Source organism: Salarias fasciatus, chromosome 4 (genome assembly GCF_902148845.1).
Source record: "Salarias fasciatus chromosome 4, fSalaFa1.1, whole genome shotgun sequence".
Taxonomy (NCBI): Eukaryota; Metazoa; Chordata; class Actinopteri; order Blenniiformes; family Blenniidae; genus Salarias; species Salarias fasciatus.
In genome coordinates this window covers 10,554,617-10,568,521 of record NC_043748.1, presented here as the reverse complement: position 1 = coordinate 10,568,521, position 13,905 = coordinate 10,554,617, and the positions used below count along the sequence as shown (strand labels likewise).

General features: G+C 41.4%; 1 protein-coding gene across 1 annotated transcript in view; it reads left to right on the top strand.

Annotated features, from left to right (window-relative positions):
• LOC115387279 (protein shisa-8-like) overlaps window positions 1-13,905 on the top strand; it is a 101,241-nt gene that overhangs the window by 36,092 nt on the left and 51,244 nt on the right. The window contains exon 3 of the mRNA XM_030089936.1: window positions 2,071-2,186. Coding sequence (XP_029945796.1) covers window positions 2,071-2,186 — 116 coding nt within the window. The remainder of the gene's footprint in view (window positions 1-2,070; window positions 2,187-13,905) is intronic.

The window sequence follows — 13,905 nt, the reverse complement described above, 5'->3', positions numbered from 1 at the left end:
GCGCCGGAGCAGCAGAAAGTGTGTCAAGGGAGAGGAGAAAGAAATACCAATTTAGGCAGAGATTTTTCCCACCTGATGGCTTTGGTTTCAGACTGTTAACTGTACATTTGTGCCTGTGGCGTCTTTAAATCAAAGCCTCTCACGGGAACACCGGAACTCTGACCCGACGCATCAGTCCTGAAAATAATGTTTTCAGGCTCATTTATCTCCAAAAACACAAGACACACAAAACAAGCTATACGTATGTATATGTGCATTTTTCCAGTTTGCATTACAATCATAAAGACATTGACAGCACATGTAGGTATATAAAGACGTGCTCACCTAATGCCGTCCGCACCCTGCACATCTGCTGCGTAGGGCTGCACTATATTGTGCTGATGTTCATGTTTTTATGCTTACTGCTCTCATGACCACGGGCAACCATTTCGCAGCGGGCTAATAAAAAGACAATTGTTCTAATGCATTTTGGAAAGCAGCGCGGAGACTTCAACAGTGAGATTAACAGTGAGGAAACGTTCATGGGTCTCTTGATGGCGCCGCCGAGGTCACAGCTGATTTGTTGACTATGTTGCTGTAATTTCCCTGTCAACAGCGACATGTTGATGCGGCGCGTTCTCTTGTTTCCGACCCGCGCTAATGTGCGCAAACACTTTGAAGTTTCAAAACCCAATTAAAGACTTTGACTTCTGAGTGGAAATAAAATGTAACTTTGTATGTGTTTCTATTTTTGGCGTTCTTTTTTTTTTTTTCCTCTCCCCTCTTTTCTTGCCTTATTAAAAGCAAATAGTGGGTAACGAAGACGCCGGAGTGGAATGTAATATCTTTGTTTCGTCAGGGTTGTTGACTGTAGCAATTAAACTGTGCAATCACATCTGTGACAGTAATGCAATCTGGAAAACTTTGTTCTTCTCACATCGTTACTGTATAATACAGTCAGTCAATCTGAACGGAAAGAAATGTTTTGTGTTGTATTTGATTTGCCGATCTTCTATTAAAAAAAAAAAAAACATCGATATGAAACATCTTACCCAAATATGAAGAGACTATATGATGCAGACTAGGAAGCATAAAGCAAGTAAACATAATTAGACAATGAACAACAAGCGTTCATGAGAAACTGCAACTTCCTGTTAAGTAAGTTTAGTAAGCAATCGATATGATTTTTTTCAAATTTTTCATTCAAATTATATGGTCTTGATTCTTGGCTTTAATTCGATTAAATCCAATAATTGAATTAAACAAAAACCGATAATGTGTGTTTGGGGATTAAGAAGAGATTCTCTGGGAGCGGCACTGGAAAGTTTTGTTTTGTGCCGTTTCCGTGATCTTCTTATGAAAGAGTTAATCTTCCTTCCCAGGACCTCTTCCTGTCAGTGTTCCAGTTTCAAGGCGACAGCAAAACTTGTTCAAAGACATCAAACAATGAAAGATGGCAAGAGGGGAAGTTGTTGTTTTTGCCTCTTTTTTTTTTTTTTTTTAATAAATGATTGACATTCCCAGCTGGAAAACAACTGCAGACTCATTCTTTTCATCTTCCGGTTCACTTTCTTGAACTTAATCCACAGTATTTTGTGGTTTATTGATGCGAAAACGTCTTTTCAAACTTGTTTTCATCTTTAGAAAAATCTATTAAGATCTTCATAACTGAAGTTTGCAGTACAGTCACAGTGGTTTAGCGGTTTTCTGTTTCAACTTGTAGCAGTCCAGGGTTAAATTATGTGTGGAGTTTGCATGTTCCTGGAAGTGAAGGTGAAAGTGAGTGAGTGTGTTGAACTCAGGGTCAGCTGATGGGCAACCCTGACCAGGATAAAATGGCAAAAGATGGACGGATGATGTGCATTTTTTCCAGTTTTTTACTTGGTTTTCCACTCCGTCCCAGCCCTCCGCTCCTCTCGGCCCCCGTCGTCTTTGTTTCAGCAGCTCGGTCGGAGAGCTCTCTATTTTCTTTTTCCTCTTGCATGAGTTCACACATGTGAAGGCTCACGAGAAAATATGTGTTCCCTCTTCCGAGATCGTGCGCTGGCTGCTTGAAGTGTGTAAATAAATGTTTTGTTTTCTCCCTCTCAGGACTCTGACGGAGCTTCTCAAGCAGCCAGGAGAAGCAGGAGCGGTGGATGGAACCGGTGTTCATCATCCTATAGGGACGAACGGCATCTCCGCCAGGGCACTCCGCTCCAACAATGGTGAGTCCTGTGGGTGTGTGTGTGTGTGTGTGTGTGTGTGTGTGTTTGTACACAGAAGTCTCACATAAAGCAAACCGACTAATAAACATGTATTCAGTTCCGATTGCATCTTTAATCTATATTCTCCACTTGCGTTGTTGTTTATCCGTTCTTATTCAAAGATTCAAACTAGATCAGACTCATTTTGAAGTCAGTAAAGCAGCAACAATTACTGAAGCTCGTTACTGTGCAGGAAAACAGAGGAGCTATAAGAAGCTTTCTGTCTCACTTTTACTTTTTTCCATCAATCAAGAGTTGGAAAGGATATTTCTAAGAAATGATCCATCCATTAACAATTCTGCTTGTCAATTTGATTCTTTATCAATTCATGATCAATGTGTCCTGTTTTTCAGTGAAGCAAGCAGAAGCTTCAGTAAAATATCTAATTGCAACTATGACTCCTCGCTGCACTAATATGAAGACTTGTTTTTTTTTTTTTGCAAAACGCAGCATGCGACGTCAGGCCGTGCAACATCAGAAAAAAGTCTGCTTCTGCAAGCAAAAAAATGTTGGAGCCACAGTTTCAGCTGCAGATAGTTTCCAGTCACAAATGATGTGAAGATCAGCAGTTGATGTAAAAATAAGAAATTATTAATAATATTATATTATAATTAATAATAATTAAGAAAAAAACAAAAGAATGTGTGTGCAGTTCAAATTCCCAAAAAGGCCTTTGTAGTTGGGAAATGGGATAACTATCACTATAAAAAGCTCACTAGCTTTTTTTGTTGTCGTTTAATTTTATTTACTTCACATCTAATCCATCTTTAATTATATTAGTTGCTTTGCCCTGATTTTATAAACTTTCAGTTTACTGTGTGTTCGTCCTGTGCGACTGCTGTACCGCTTCCTCTTTGTACGACAGATAATACCACTATAGAGATTCCTCTCGTACAGCCATCTATGTTAATCTCGTAATCATTAACTCTTAATTTAATCCTTTCACTTAACTCCAATTTTGAAGATTCATTCATGTGCGTTAACATGCTATCCGCTCCATTACTTTCACTTTGTTTCAATGGTAAGAGACATCATGCTCGCTCAAGTTAAAGAGGTAATTATCCTTACTAATAGCATAAGGACTTTCTGGCTGCTATCTTACACAGCAGCGCGGCGCGCACCGCATGTGACGCTCCCAGTTTCAGACGAGCGCAGTAATCATCCTGACATCAAGCAACCACCCTGCTCAAATAAATCCACTTGCATCCATCCATAAACGAGTTGCACCAACCTAATCCAACTGTTTGGTAAAAGCACATGGGAGCAGACGAGCGGCTCGCACATGCATGCACTCAGCGTTTATTACACACGAGGGTTGCATGTTACCGGGAGCTGAAGTCGAGTTTCTTGCTCGTATGAATATACTTTTGAGTTTACTGAAGAAGACGGTGTAGACACAAGGCTGCAACAATCTTAAGCTTGACAAGATTTAACAGTCGACACATCATGCATTTTATTTCATTTCATCCAGGTGAGCTGCTGCTACAGAAATGGATTATTTGCACCACAGGCTCTCATCAGTACCGAGCTCCAGTTTTTTTTTTCAGCTGCTTAGCAAATTAGCCCTCACAGCTATGTGTAAGTCTCTGAAGGCAATGTGAGATGGATTTTATATCATGTTCAAATGAGAATCCGTGCGACCCCTTTAACCCCTCTGGTCCTGCAGATAGATGGAGGGAAGCTCTTCTCATTTGCACATTTTCGAAAAATTCAAATGTTGGTCATGAAACATTTACACTGCGCGGTGCGCAAAGATTAACTGTAAAAACAGCAGCATGCATTCACACCCTGGAGTCTCCACTTGTGGCTTTTAAAATGTTAAAACAGCATCCTTACACTTCTACACCCACCCTTGCTCCCACCATAATTACGAAGGCCACTGCAGCCTGAACTGTACGTAATCTTTCAGCATCTGAGAGGATGTTTTTTTCCAAGTCAAAAGAATAATTACAAAGGAAGAGCTGGCAGCTGATGTTGGCCTTTTAATGAGCGGCTGATAACATTTAAATCACGCGGCGATGTGGTCACCAACACTAAAGGGCACCTTTTATGTGTTTCTGAGAACTTTTGGGGATTAAAATGGATCTGATGAGGAATAGGAATGAGGCATATTTAAATGAGCGAACCTGACTTTAACCCTGAGAAACACGGTTTCGCATCAACTGCTTTGCTGAAACATCCTCCAAAAACTGCTGGAGACCGCTGTGGATCGCTCGACACAGGGATTGGCACAGCACCCCTTGTATGTGACAAACAACAAGCTCACAAGACAGTTAAATATACCTCGTCTGACATATTTTATTTATTGGCTCTTGTACCACGGAAACATAAGAGCACATACATGTTCCTCTGCGAATTTTCACGCCTCTTACACGCCCTTCGCACCAGCTTATACGCGCACGCACTTTACACTTGCGATTGCTGTCTTGTCACTGCACACACAAACAGGAACACATGTGTCACCCATGGGCCGAGAGGCAGAGGGACAGACAGGTCATATTTAATTAAGATGTAATTAGCTGTTCCAGCTCCAGACCCACTGAGGGAAAACTGCGCGACCCATCTGTCTGCCTCCCTCCCTCTCGACACTTTGACCACACACACACACGCGCACGCGAGACGTGCACACACTCGATATAACCCCCGTGCTTCTTCAGTGAATTGAGACTTAAATTAGTCCACGTATTTCCTCGGGGCTCATTTTGTGACAAGAGCGACGGCATGTTTAGAGGACAAAGGTCACCGCCGCATCGCAGCTTTACCTCGATCGTCGGGGAAACACATGCGCCTTCCTCTGGTCCGGATGTATTTATAACCAGGTGGGATTGTATTACTGCGGTATGTGAAAGAGTCGACCGTTTCCCACCAGATGCATCCAGGAAGCCAAATGATATCAACAAACATGACTCGCTGTAGAGGGCTACTTGATTACATATAAAAGCACATGAACAGATACTGGATGTTCCACTCCGGTTCATAAATGAATTATTCTTTACTATCCTGCAGTATTTATTCCTCCCAGACAGACAAAAGAAGAACAGTGACATGTCTTCCTTTACTTTCATCTCCCCGCCACTGCAATAAACAAGTTTTTGGCCTCTTTTTCACCCAGCGCACTGTGCTTATTAGCACTTTGCTTTCGTCTGTCATGCCTTCCCTCGCTCCATTTCCTTTCCCCGTGCTATTAAATCCTCCTATTCATTTTATCTGCTCACTTCTTTCCCCGAGTTCTTTTTCTTCAGTCTTCAGTGTCGTCAGCCTTTCGGCAGCCTGAACGCTCCTTTTAGTAGATACTACAATAGCGCTAAGAGCGTGATAAGAAAACACTGGCAGGTAGAGAAAACACAAATAATGATATGAATAAAGCAGCATAACAAATCCGAAAAACACTCCAAATACAGAAAACACGATCCGAGAATATCCGAAATATTGAGTGATTGGTGTGTTCTTGATGTTTTAAACATAGAAACTTAGTGTTTGAGCTAAAAAGCTACTCAGAGATGTATGGCGCTAACAATCGCAGCAAAATGAAATTAACTTTAGATTTACATAGAATGGCTTGTGATGACTTCACCGGCACGAGCGCCATAAAAAAACCAGTTGGGTACTTGGAGAATGGGCTTCGTTATCTCGTGCAGCCACAGTGCGGCGAGCATTCCGACTCACTTCTACCAAATCACACACCAACAACAGCTGAATCGTGTTTGGTGCGTTTCCGCTCCAAGTCGTGATAAAAGCGACAAATCAAATCAGAGTTAAAGACTGACAACGAGAGGAAGACAATAAGGTGTGAAATACGGGATAAACAAAGCATATGGAGATAAAGTGTGTGTGTAGCAGGGGTGAAATGGGGTACAGGGTGATAGTTGGGGCAATTGGATAAAGCCACCCCGATCCTGCTGTGTCAGCCGTCACATAATCACCTCTTAATTAAACACATTTAATCCTTCAGGCCACTCAAGACGAGGAGCAGGAGAAGGAGACTGAGAGGAAAACAGGGAGGCGAGGGGGAATGGAAGAGAAACAGAGAGAGAGAGAGAGAGAGAGAGAGAGAGAGAGAGAGAGAGAGAGAGAGAGAGAGAGAGAGAGAGAGAGAATATGGGACGCGGCGGCAGACAGATGGGTATAAACAAAGGCGAAATGTTCAGAGCTAAAGAGTAAAAGCACTTTACAGATAAAGCTGATGGCTTCATTATTTAAATTTTACAGCTCATCTAACACATCTCATTCAAAAACGGCTTCTTCCCCTCCCTGTCCTCTGGTATTATGTTATAATTACAACTCACACTGAAGACCTACGGCAATGATAATAACAGCTAATAATAGCAGCCTGTCTGAATAGACGTCAATGTGGATTCGGCCGGCTGGGCGCACCAGGTCGGTCCAATCTCAAAATACATTAACAACTGTTGGATATTTATCTTCAGAGTGGATCGTTGGTGATATCTCTGCTTTTCTCGTAGTGACAGAATCAAAACATGAGATACTAACAGCAGTCCCATGTAATCACGCTGAGAGGAAACATGAACATGACAGGCCTCTTCTTTCTTGTTCTCCTTCTCACCTTCTACCTGCTTATTCTGAAAAACGTAGCAAGAATAAGAAAGCAGTAGGTTCATGAAGACACGAAAAGCACATAATTAGGCTACAGATTGTGTTCACTTTATAGTCCTTCGTGGCAAATTTCCCCAAAACAATTTCTAGGAAAAACTCTACGCACTGAAAATAGCAAAAAAAAAAAAAACAACAAAACAGAAGGCAATCCTCAAAAAAAGATGAAGAAAGCAGAGCATCCTGACAGTCTGTGATTGTAGTCAGTCTACAGCAACATCAAAATTCAGCTATGCGTATTGATGCGACGTGGCTCGCAGAAGGTTGTGGCTGCCCGAGTTAGAGAGCAGTGCGAAGCCCGAGTGCAGTTAATTAGGAGGAAAATACACCGAACAAGTTCAGAGCTTTCCCCTAATGAAGACAGCAGCCAAATGATCGTGTTTCCTCTGTGAGGGAAAACACATGGAGAGAGAGAGGTGGGGGGGGGGGGGGGGGGGGAAGAAAGAAAAATCTCATTTTCTGCGTTACCCTCTTCTCCCACTCTCCTGCGCTCTCATTTTCAAGGCAGATATATTTTTAATAACTTGTAAGAGATGAACTGAAAAAATACATGTGGCAAGATTTAAAGTCTTGTGGATGTTAAACTCAGGAAGGGAAGAGGAGAAAGACAGGACCGTTGGATATTGCCATCGATCACAGTGACTGATTTTCGAAGATCGTTTTTTTTTTTTTTTTTGTAGTCTCAGTTCCACTATGTTATGGGCAAAAAGGAAGATGAACCGAGGACAGGAATAAGGAGATTGATGTCACTTCACAGGGAAAAAATATGCGAAGAACTGGCAGAATCACGCTGAACATCTGAACAGTGCTGCCGGCAGCTCTGTGGTGCAAAATTACAGGATTGCCGCCATAATTAGACATATTACTACAGTGAAGAAAATACATGCAAATAAGTATTTGAAGCCAGAAAACATGATGATCAAAATTAACAATAAATCATACTTGGGTGCTGCTTCTTTTAAAGGCATTATTAACATACAGTGTAAGTCATAAATAATAGTGATAACTACTGAATACTAAATTCTATAGGGGTTTACAGGGTGTCTCTGGTTAAAAGATATCACATTGATCTGAGGTCAGGTTGAGTCGGGTGTGGCTGCGCATCGCTGCAGTGAACTAATAAGTTTATTTCTTTTTTCTCGACAGACCCAACTTGCAGCCTTACTTTGATTTTCTAGAATAAAGTACAGTAAAACTGTGCTTCCTTTGAAAATTCCATTCATTTTTGCTGCTATTTCCCCACTTTCATAAAACTTATGAGGTTGTTTATCTCAACAATAATCCCCATGTGTTATATTGCAAAAATCTGAGAATTTTGTTAAAAGTTAAGTTGCACAAAATAGGCCATATGACATGCTCAGTGTGTGTTTTGTTCAAATTATTCTTAGGTCTTGAAAAATAATTAGTTAGATATACAGTACAGTGATATCAGGGATTAGTCACAGGTTTCTGTCTTAAAACATTGGTGTAGACACTCAGCGGATGAGCAGAATGAAAATAATCCCAAAGAAGATGAAGAGAAGTTTGAAAATTCCCTGTCTGCTCATCTATCTATGGCTGTGCGTCTATAACTCATTATATTGCCAGGAATATCAAATATCCTTGCAACAATACAGCTCAAATACACACATGGGTTAAGCTGAGATATCTTATAAATAATCTTACATTATAATATTACCACTGGGTATTTGGTGGATCGGCAGCGATTGTTCATTTTCAGTGCAAGTGTGGTAACAGGATTTAATTACAAAGCCGGTCTCTTGCTGGTACACTGACTTTTGCAGCGGAAGGGAAAGCAGACAAACACAAATAATGACTTCCGTGTCCACAAACAGCTTTGGTGAGGTGCCTGCTGGGAATGAACACACGGGGAAAAAAAAAAAAAAAAAAAACACAGCAGAAGTTCAGTCTTAGTTTTCACCATGATGATACTGACGACTGCCCCGTTGATTGAATCCAGAAAATATTAATAAGAAGAGTAATGCTAGGATTCCCAAAGCACGCTTAACTGTTAATATTACTGTATTCTTCATAGAAGTCTGTTGTGGGGAGTGGAGAGAGGTGGGAGGGAGGAAATGAAAATTAAATGAGGTTAAAAGAGATGCACCTTAACTGTGACGTTACTGTGACAGGGACAGGAAGAAACAAAGTAGGAGGAGGAGACGAGAATAAATGCAAAAAGACAGAGAGGTGATGAAGATGAGAGGTGTGTGAGACAGTGTCAGGAGTGGAGGGACTGAGGAGACTCAATAATGCAAGGAAAGAATCCGGCGAAGCAAAGCACCTCAATAAGTACAATGTGTGAGTGAGGGGGAGAATGGAAGAAAAAAAGAAAAAAGAAAAGAGAGGTTGGGGAATGAACACAGAGATTGAGAGCATAGATAGCAGAGACAACATGCTGCTTGCTGCAAGGGGGGACAGCTGGTCAGTTGCTGCTGTGTTCTGGTGTGGAGAGCCGCCCCGAGGAGAGCCACCCTGGTCTGCATGCACACACACACAAGCAAAACGCTTCACGGCCACACACATGGTCCGGCACATGTATGTTCATGGTTGCATGTATACATACAAACAAACAACAGCCAAGCATGTGCCACCTGAGCACATGCACGCTGGGATGGAAGCTTACATAAACGTTTTATCTTACCACCGGCGAGCAGGGATCGGAGAAAGGTAGCGATGAAAACATCAGATAAAAGATAAGCTTTGAGTAAATGGTGGCAGTAAAGAATAAAGTACAGACCCTGGTGTTTACTCAGGTGCAGCGTTCCCTCTGTATTAATATGCACCACCAGGAAACAAATGTGATGTGATATGATTTGCAATAAATGCACTAAAGATACTAAAGATATGATGGAAATGTCTTTGTGGTTCGTCTCAATAACAAATAATAACATTATCCAAATAACAATGCTCTTTTATTCTCAACTCCATGCATATCTACAGTTTCCACTAACAGCATTTCTTGTTGACAATGTTTTACTTAGTAATTTTTCTTTGATTTTTGTGCTTTTGTGATTCTGATTTTGGCCCTTTGGAAAGGTGTGATACGACGGTGGTGAAGAAGCCAACACTGTCTCACACGTCAATCAGGGGTTGGTCAAGAATTCTTCTTTGTCTGGATTTTTCCAGTCACCTCTGTCCACACTCAGGTCTCCTCACACATTCACATTCACATTTTAAAGCAGGCGGGTTTCAACTAATTGATCAAATATGCTGACCTGACATGAATGCCCGGTGCTTTGAAATATAAATCTTATTGAAGTTCAGTCCATCTTTTGTGATATGCATGATGTGCTTTTTGATAAATTTGTGACATATTTTGCAGCCTTAATTGGCAAAATAAGAACCGTAACTGAAGAAAAGCAAAAGTAAAACACAAGAAGAGTGTATGTAAGTAGTGTGCGATTATATAAAAGAGAATGGGGAGAGTATCGGGGAATAGGATGTAAATAAAGTGCGGCAGGGAGGAGGAGGAGTGAGATGAGAACAGATGGCAGCATCCAAGAGAAGGAAGGAGGGAAGAAGGATGGAACGCTGGGAATGTGAGAACACTCCCAGATCACTTACAGCTGATGTCAAGCATTCACAGAATGATTGCATGTAGAGTCACAGTGCCTTTTCTTTGCTTATTCCAACAATATCAGCTGATTTCAGCACCATGGACAGCACCGATAAACGCAGCAGAAAACCAGGGAGAAGGAAAGTTTAACCTTGACGAGCGTCACAGAATCTGAAATACATAATGAGAGCAGAAGAGCTTAAACCGACTTGTTAACCTTAACTGATATCTACGGGAAATGTCAATCTTATTATATCATATGAGATAATTAAAATGAAAATTGTCATATTAAAGCTGATGAAATCTGAAAAGCAGCTTTTGCAAATCAGGGCTCCGGGGTCTTGTCCAGGGATTTTTTTTTTCTGAGGGCAAAACTTTGATTTAATAATTATATTTTCATTGGGACGATTGCTTCAATTTAAACTCCATTGCCTTTTCTTCTACTTCAGTCGAAGTTAAAACATTTTGAAGCGCCGTGGAAAAAAGTATCATACGTTCGTCAATATAATGTTGAGTGTGACAATAATGAATGTTATGGGAGGAACTATAAAATTCACATGAATTTGTGGCAAATATGATTACAACACACACCATTAAACATTCATACATATAGTTTATCATTCAGCAGCTCAGACGGTTAACCTTGAAACAAAATGACGCTTGTGTTACAAAAGCAGAAGCATTCAGAGGGAGATATCTGAGCCAAGCGGACTCTTCTTCTCCACTGGAGGTATCTTCTGAAATAGGAAGGGATTTGCATTTGTGGGGCATAATTTGCATGTTGCTATCCTGTGAGGGAGGGAATAGAGGCAGAGATAGAGTAATGAAAACAGAGTGAGCGTGGGAGGAGGAGAGGAAGCTGAAGTGGGTAGGGAAGAAGAAGAAGAGGTAGAGCAAGAGGCAAAAGAAGAGAAACAAAGGGAGTGAGAAAGCGATGGGATCGGTGTGACATTGAAATCAAAACAAGGAAATGAGTATCATGGGAGCCTGCAGGACAGGTGTGAAGTAAAAAGACGTACTGTAGGTAGGAGGACGGTGCGTGTGTGTGCGTGCGTGCGTGTATGCGCAACGGTGAACGAATGAAAAAGTGTTTGTTTTTTATCAGCGCGCCCTTGATTTCTGTGGACTGTCACTACAGTGCCACATGGGGCCAGTGCCAATTATATCCTCACTGAGCCCATCAACGACACAGCAGCAGAGAGAGAGAGAGAGAGAGAGCACAAAGAAAGACAGAAAGTAGAGGAAAAGAGTAAGAGAAAGAAAGACATTTATATAATACGTGTGTGTATGTTCATGGAGGCATGAAAACATGCACTCATGCATGAGTGTAGTGTAAAGTCTGTACATCAGGAGGTCAACTTGTCTTCTAATAAGTCACATTCTTCCCATTATGTCCGACTGACCGAACGACTTTAGCCCGGTTTGCTGATATTTGAGCTTATGTTCTTATTAGCGCCTGCCGGGACACACAAAGGAACCAGAAATGTCTGATCGGGACCGCACCAGCCCTGTGATAGCCGCTCTGGCCTCTGAGCCATCTTCAACTGCCCGGCTCACATTATTTAGCACTGCGGAGTAACACATTTCATGGGATCAAGGGGATGTGTTTGAACAGTTTTGGCAGCTGTAATACGTAACCACAGATTAGGAGGTGTGAGACAATACTCCACGTCTTGATGGGAACGAGTGACAGCAGCCAAAGCTGAGTGGTGACGTGGGTAAACAAGGCTTTAGTCAATCGCAGTATGGATACTTAATGTTCTACACATAATGTTTGATTATTCATTCTACCCATGTAATCCAGTGAAAAAGTGTACTGTTTACTGTTTGGTAACTGGCCGTGTCATGGTAGAAACCCTCTGAGACGCAGAAGCAGTAGGCAGATGAGGAAAAAAAAGAAAAAGACAGATGCAGCCTAAAGTTGAGCGCAGTGAGTTGTGACTGGAGGGTCACGGTTCAAATCCCACCGAGGGTTGTGTTGGGAAGGGCAGTCGATGTGGACGTTGTGTTAAATATGTAAAACAAAATCTGTTGTGGTGACCCAAGAAGATGATCCTCATCATCAGAAACTATGAGAGGTACTGTATACTAATTTATGTTTTAGAAGAGACAGTAAACAGAAGCAAAACGTAATCTTTCTGCATGATTCTGCTTTAAAGAGCCACGCCAACAACACACAACCCATTAGTTTACCCTTTTTGTCCTGAGGTTTGTTTTTCATCTTTTTGGCCTCCTTGGGAGCAAAACAATAATCTAACATGATGACTGAGCGCTGGATGAAACAGGCATAGAAGCTGGATGGAGATGGAGATTCATATTTGTGTGAATTGCTGATTGAACATCTTTCCTCCCGCTTTCTCCTGTTTGAAGTCTCCCTTCTTCACTTTCTCAGAGAGGACACGTTTATTCTTAATTGGAAACAGCTGAACTTCTGACACCGCCAGATATACAGTAGGATTACTATATTCCCACTGGATACTGGAGTGGGTAAATCAGGTGTAAATCGGCGTGGTAATCCAGGAGTGTATTAGGAGATTTCATCTCCCACTGTAATATCTGTTATCCCATCTCAGTCCTGTTTCCACTTCCCTCTCATTAGCTGCCAATATTCTGTGATCTCCTGCCTTCTTTCTGCTCACGGCTTCTTTCCCTCAAGACCTCTCCCTCTTTTGTTGTCGTTTCCATTTCTGTGTTCCTCATATCTCCTCCCTCTCTCTCTCTCTTCTTCATCCCTCACTGAGCTGTGTTTTCCATCCTTTTTCTGACTGAACTCTGAAGTGACCCAGAAATGATCCCAGAGCTGCAATAAGCAGATTCAATAGAACTTTTGCCATATATAGATAGATATATGACAAAAAAAAAAAATGCATGGACATCAGTGATCCTGCTCTATGTATTGTACGTCTATGATGATCCGTCTGCTGTCACTGCTGAAAGTCAACCAACTCACAGAGGAGGAATAAGCTTGTTAATCAGCCAGGAGAATGACAGAATATAGCTTCAGTAAACCACCAAAACAGAGACATGAGCTCAACAAACACAGACAGACAGAAAGGCAAAGGGTCGGCGGATCCAGACACAGTATTACTAACTTCATAAGGACTGAAAACATCCAGGACACCGTGTCTCGCTGAAATCATTGATCTTCTCCCCCAGTTTTAACCATCACTGTGACTTTTGTTGTAGTCATTCAGATTGAAATTTGTTCTTGATATCTTTGTCAATACCTGACATTATGCTTCTTGGTGTGCTGTTAAAAACTTTGTATTTCTATGGAAAATATTTCTAATAGTCTCAAATCTAAAAAGGCAATATGGCTACCTAAGAGTGAAATGAAACGGACACATTCATCGGTCGAATTTGGTCACCTGTTTACTAATTATTTGCATAAGACACAATTCATTCTTTGTTTTTAGCAACACAATAGTGGAGCATTATTTTTTCATATGACTCAGCGTTCATTTAAACTTATGAGCAATCCTATGTAGCCAGCTCACTGTCCCGACAGTT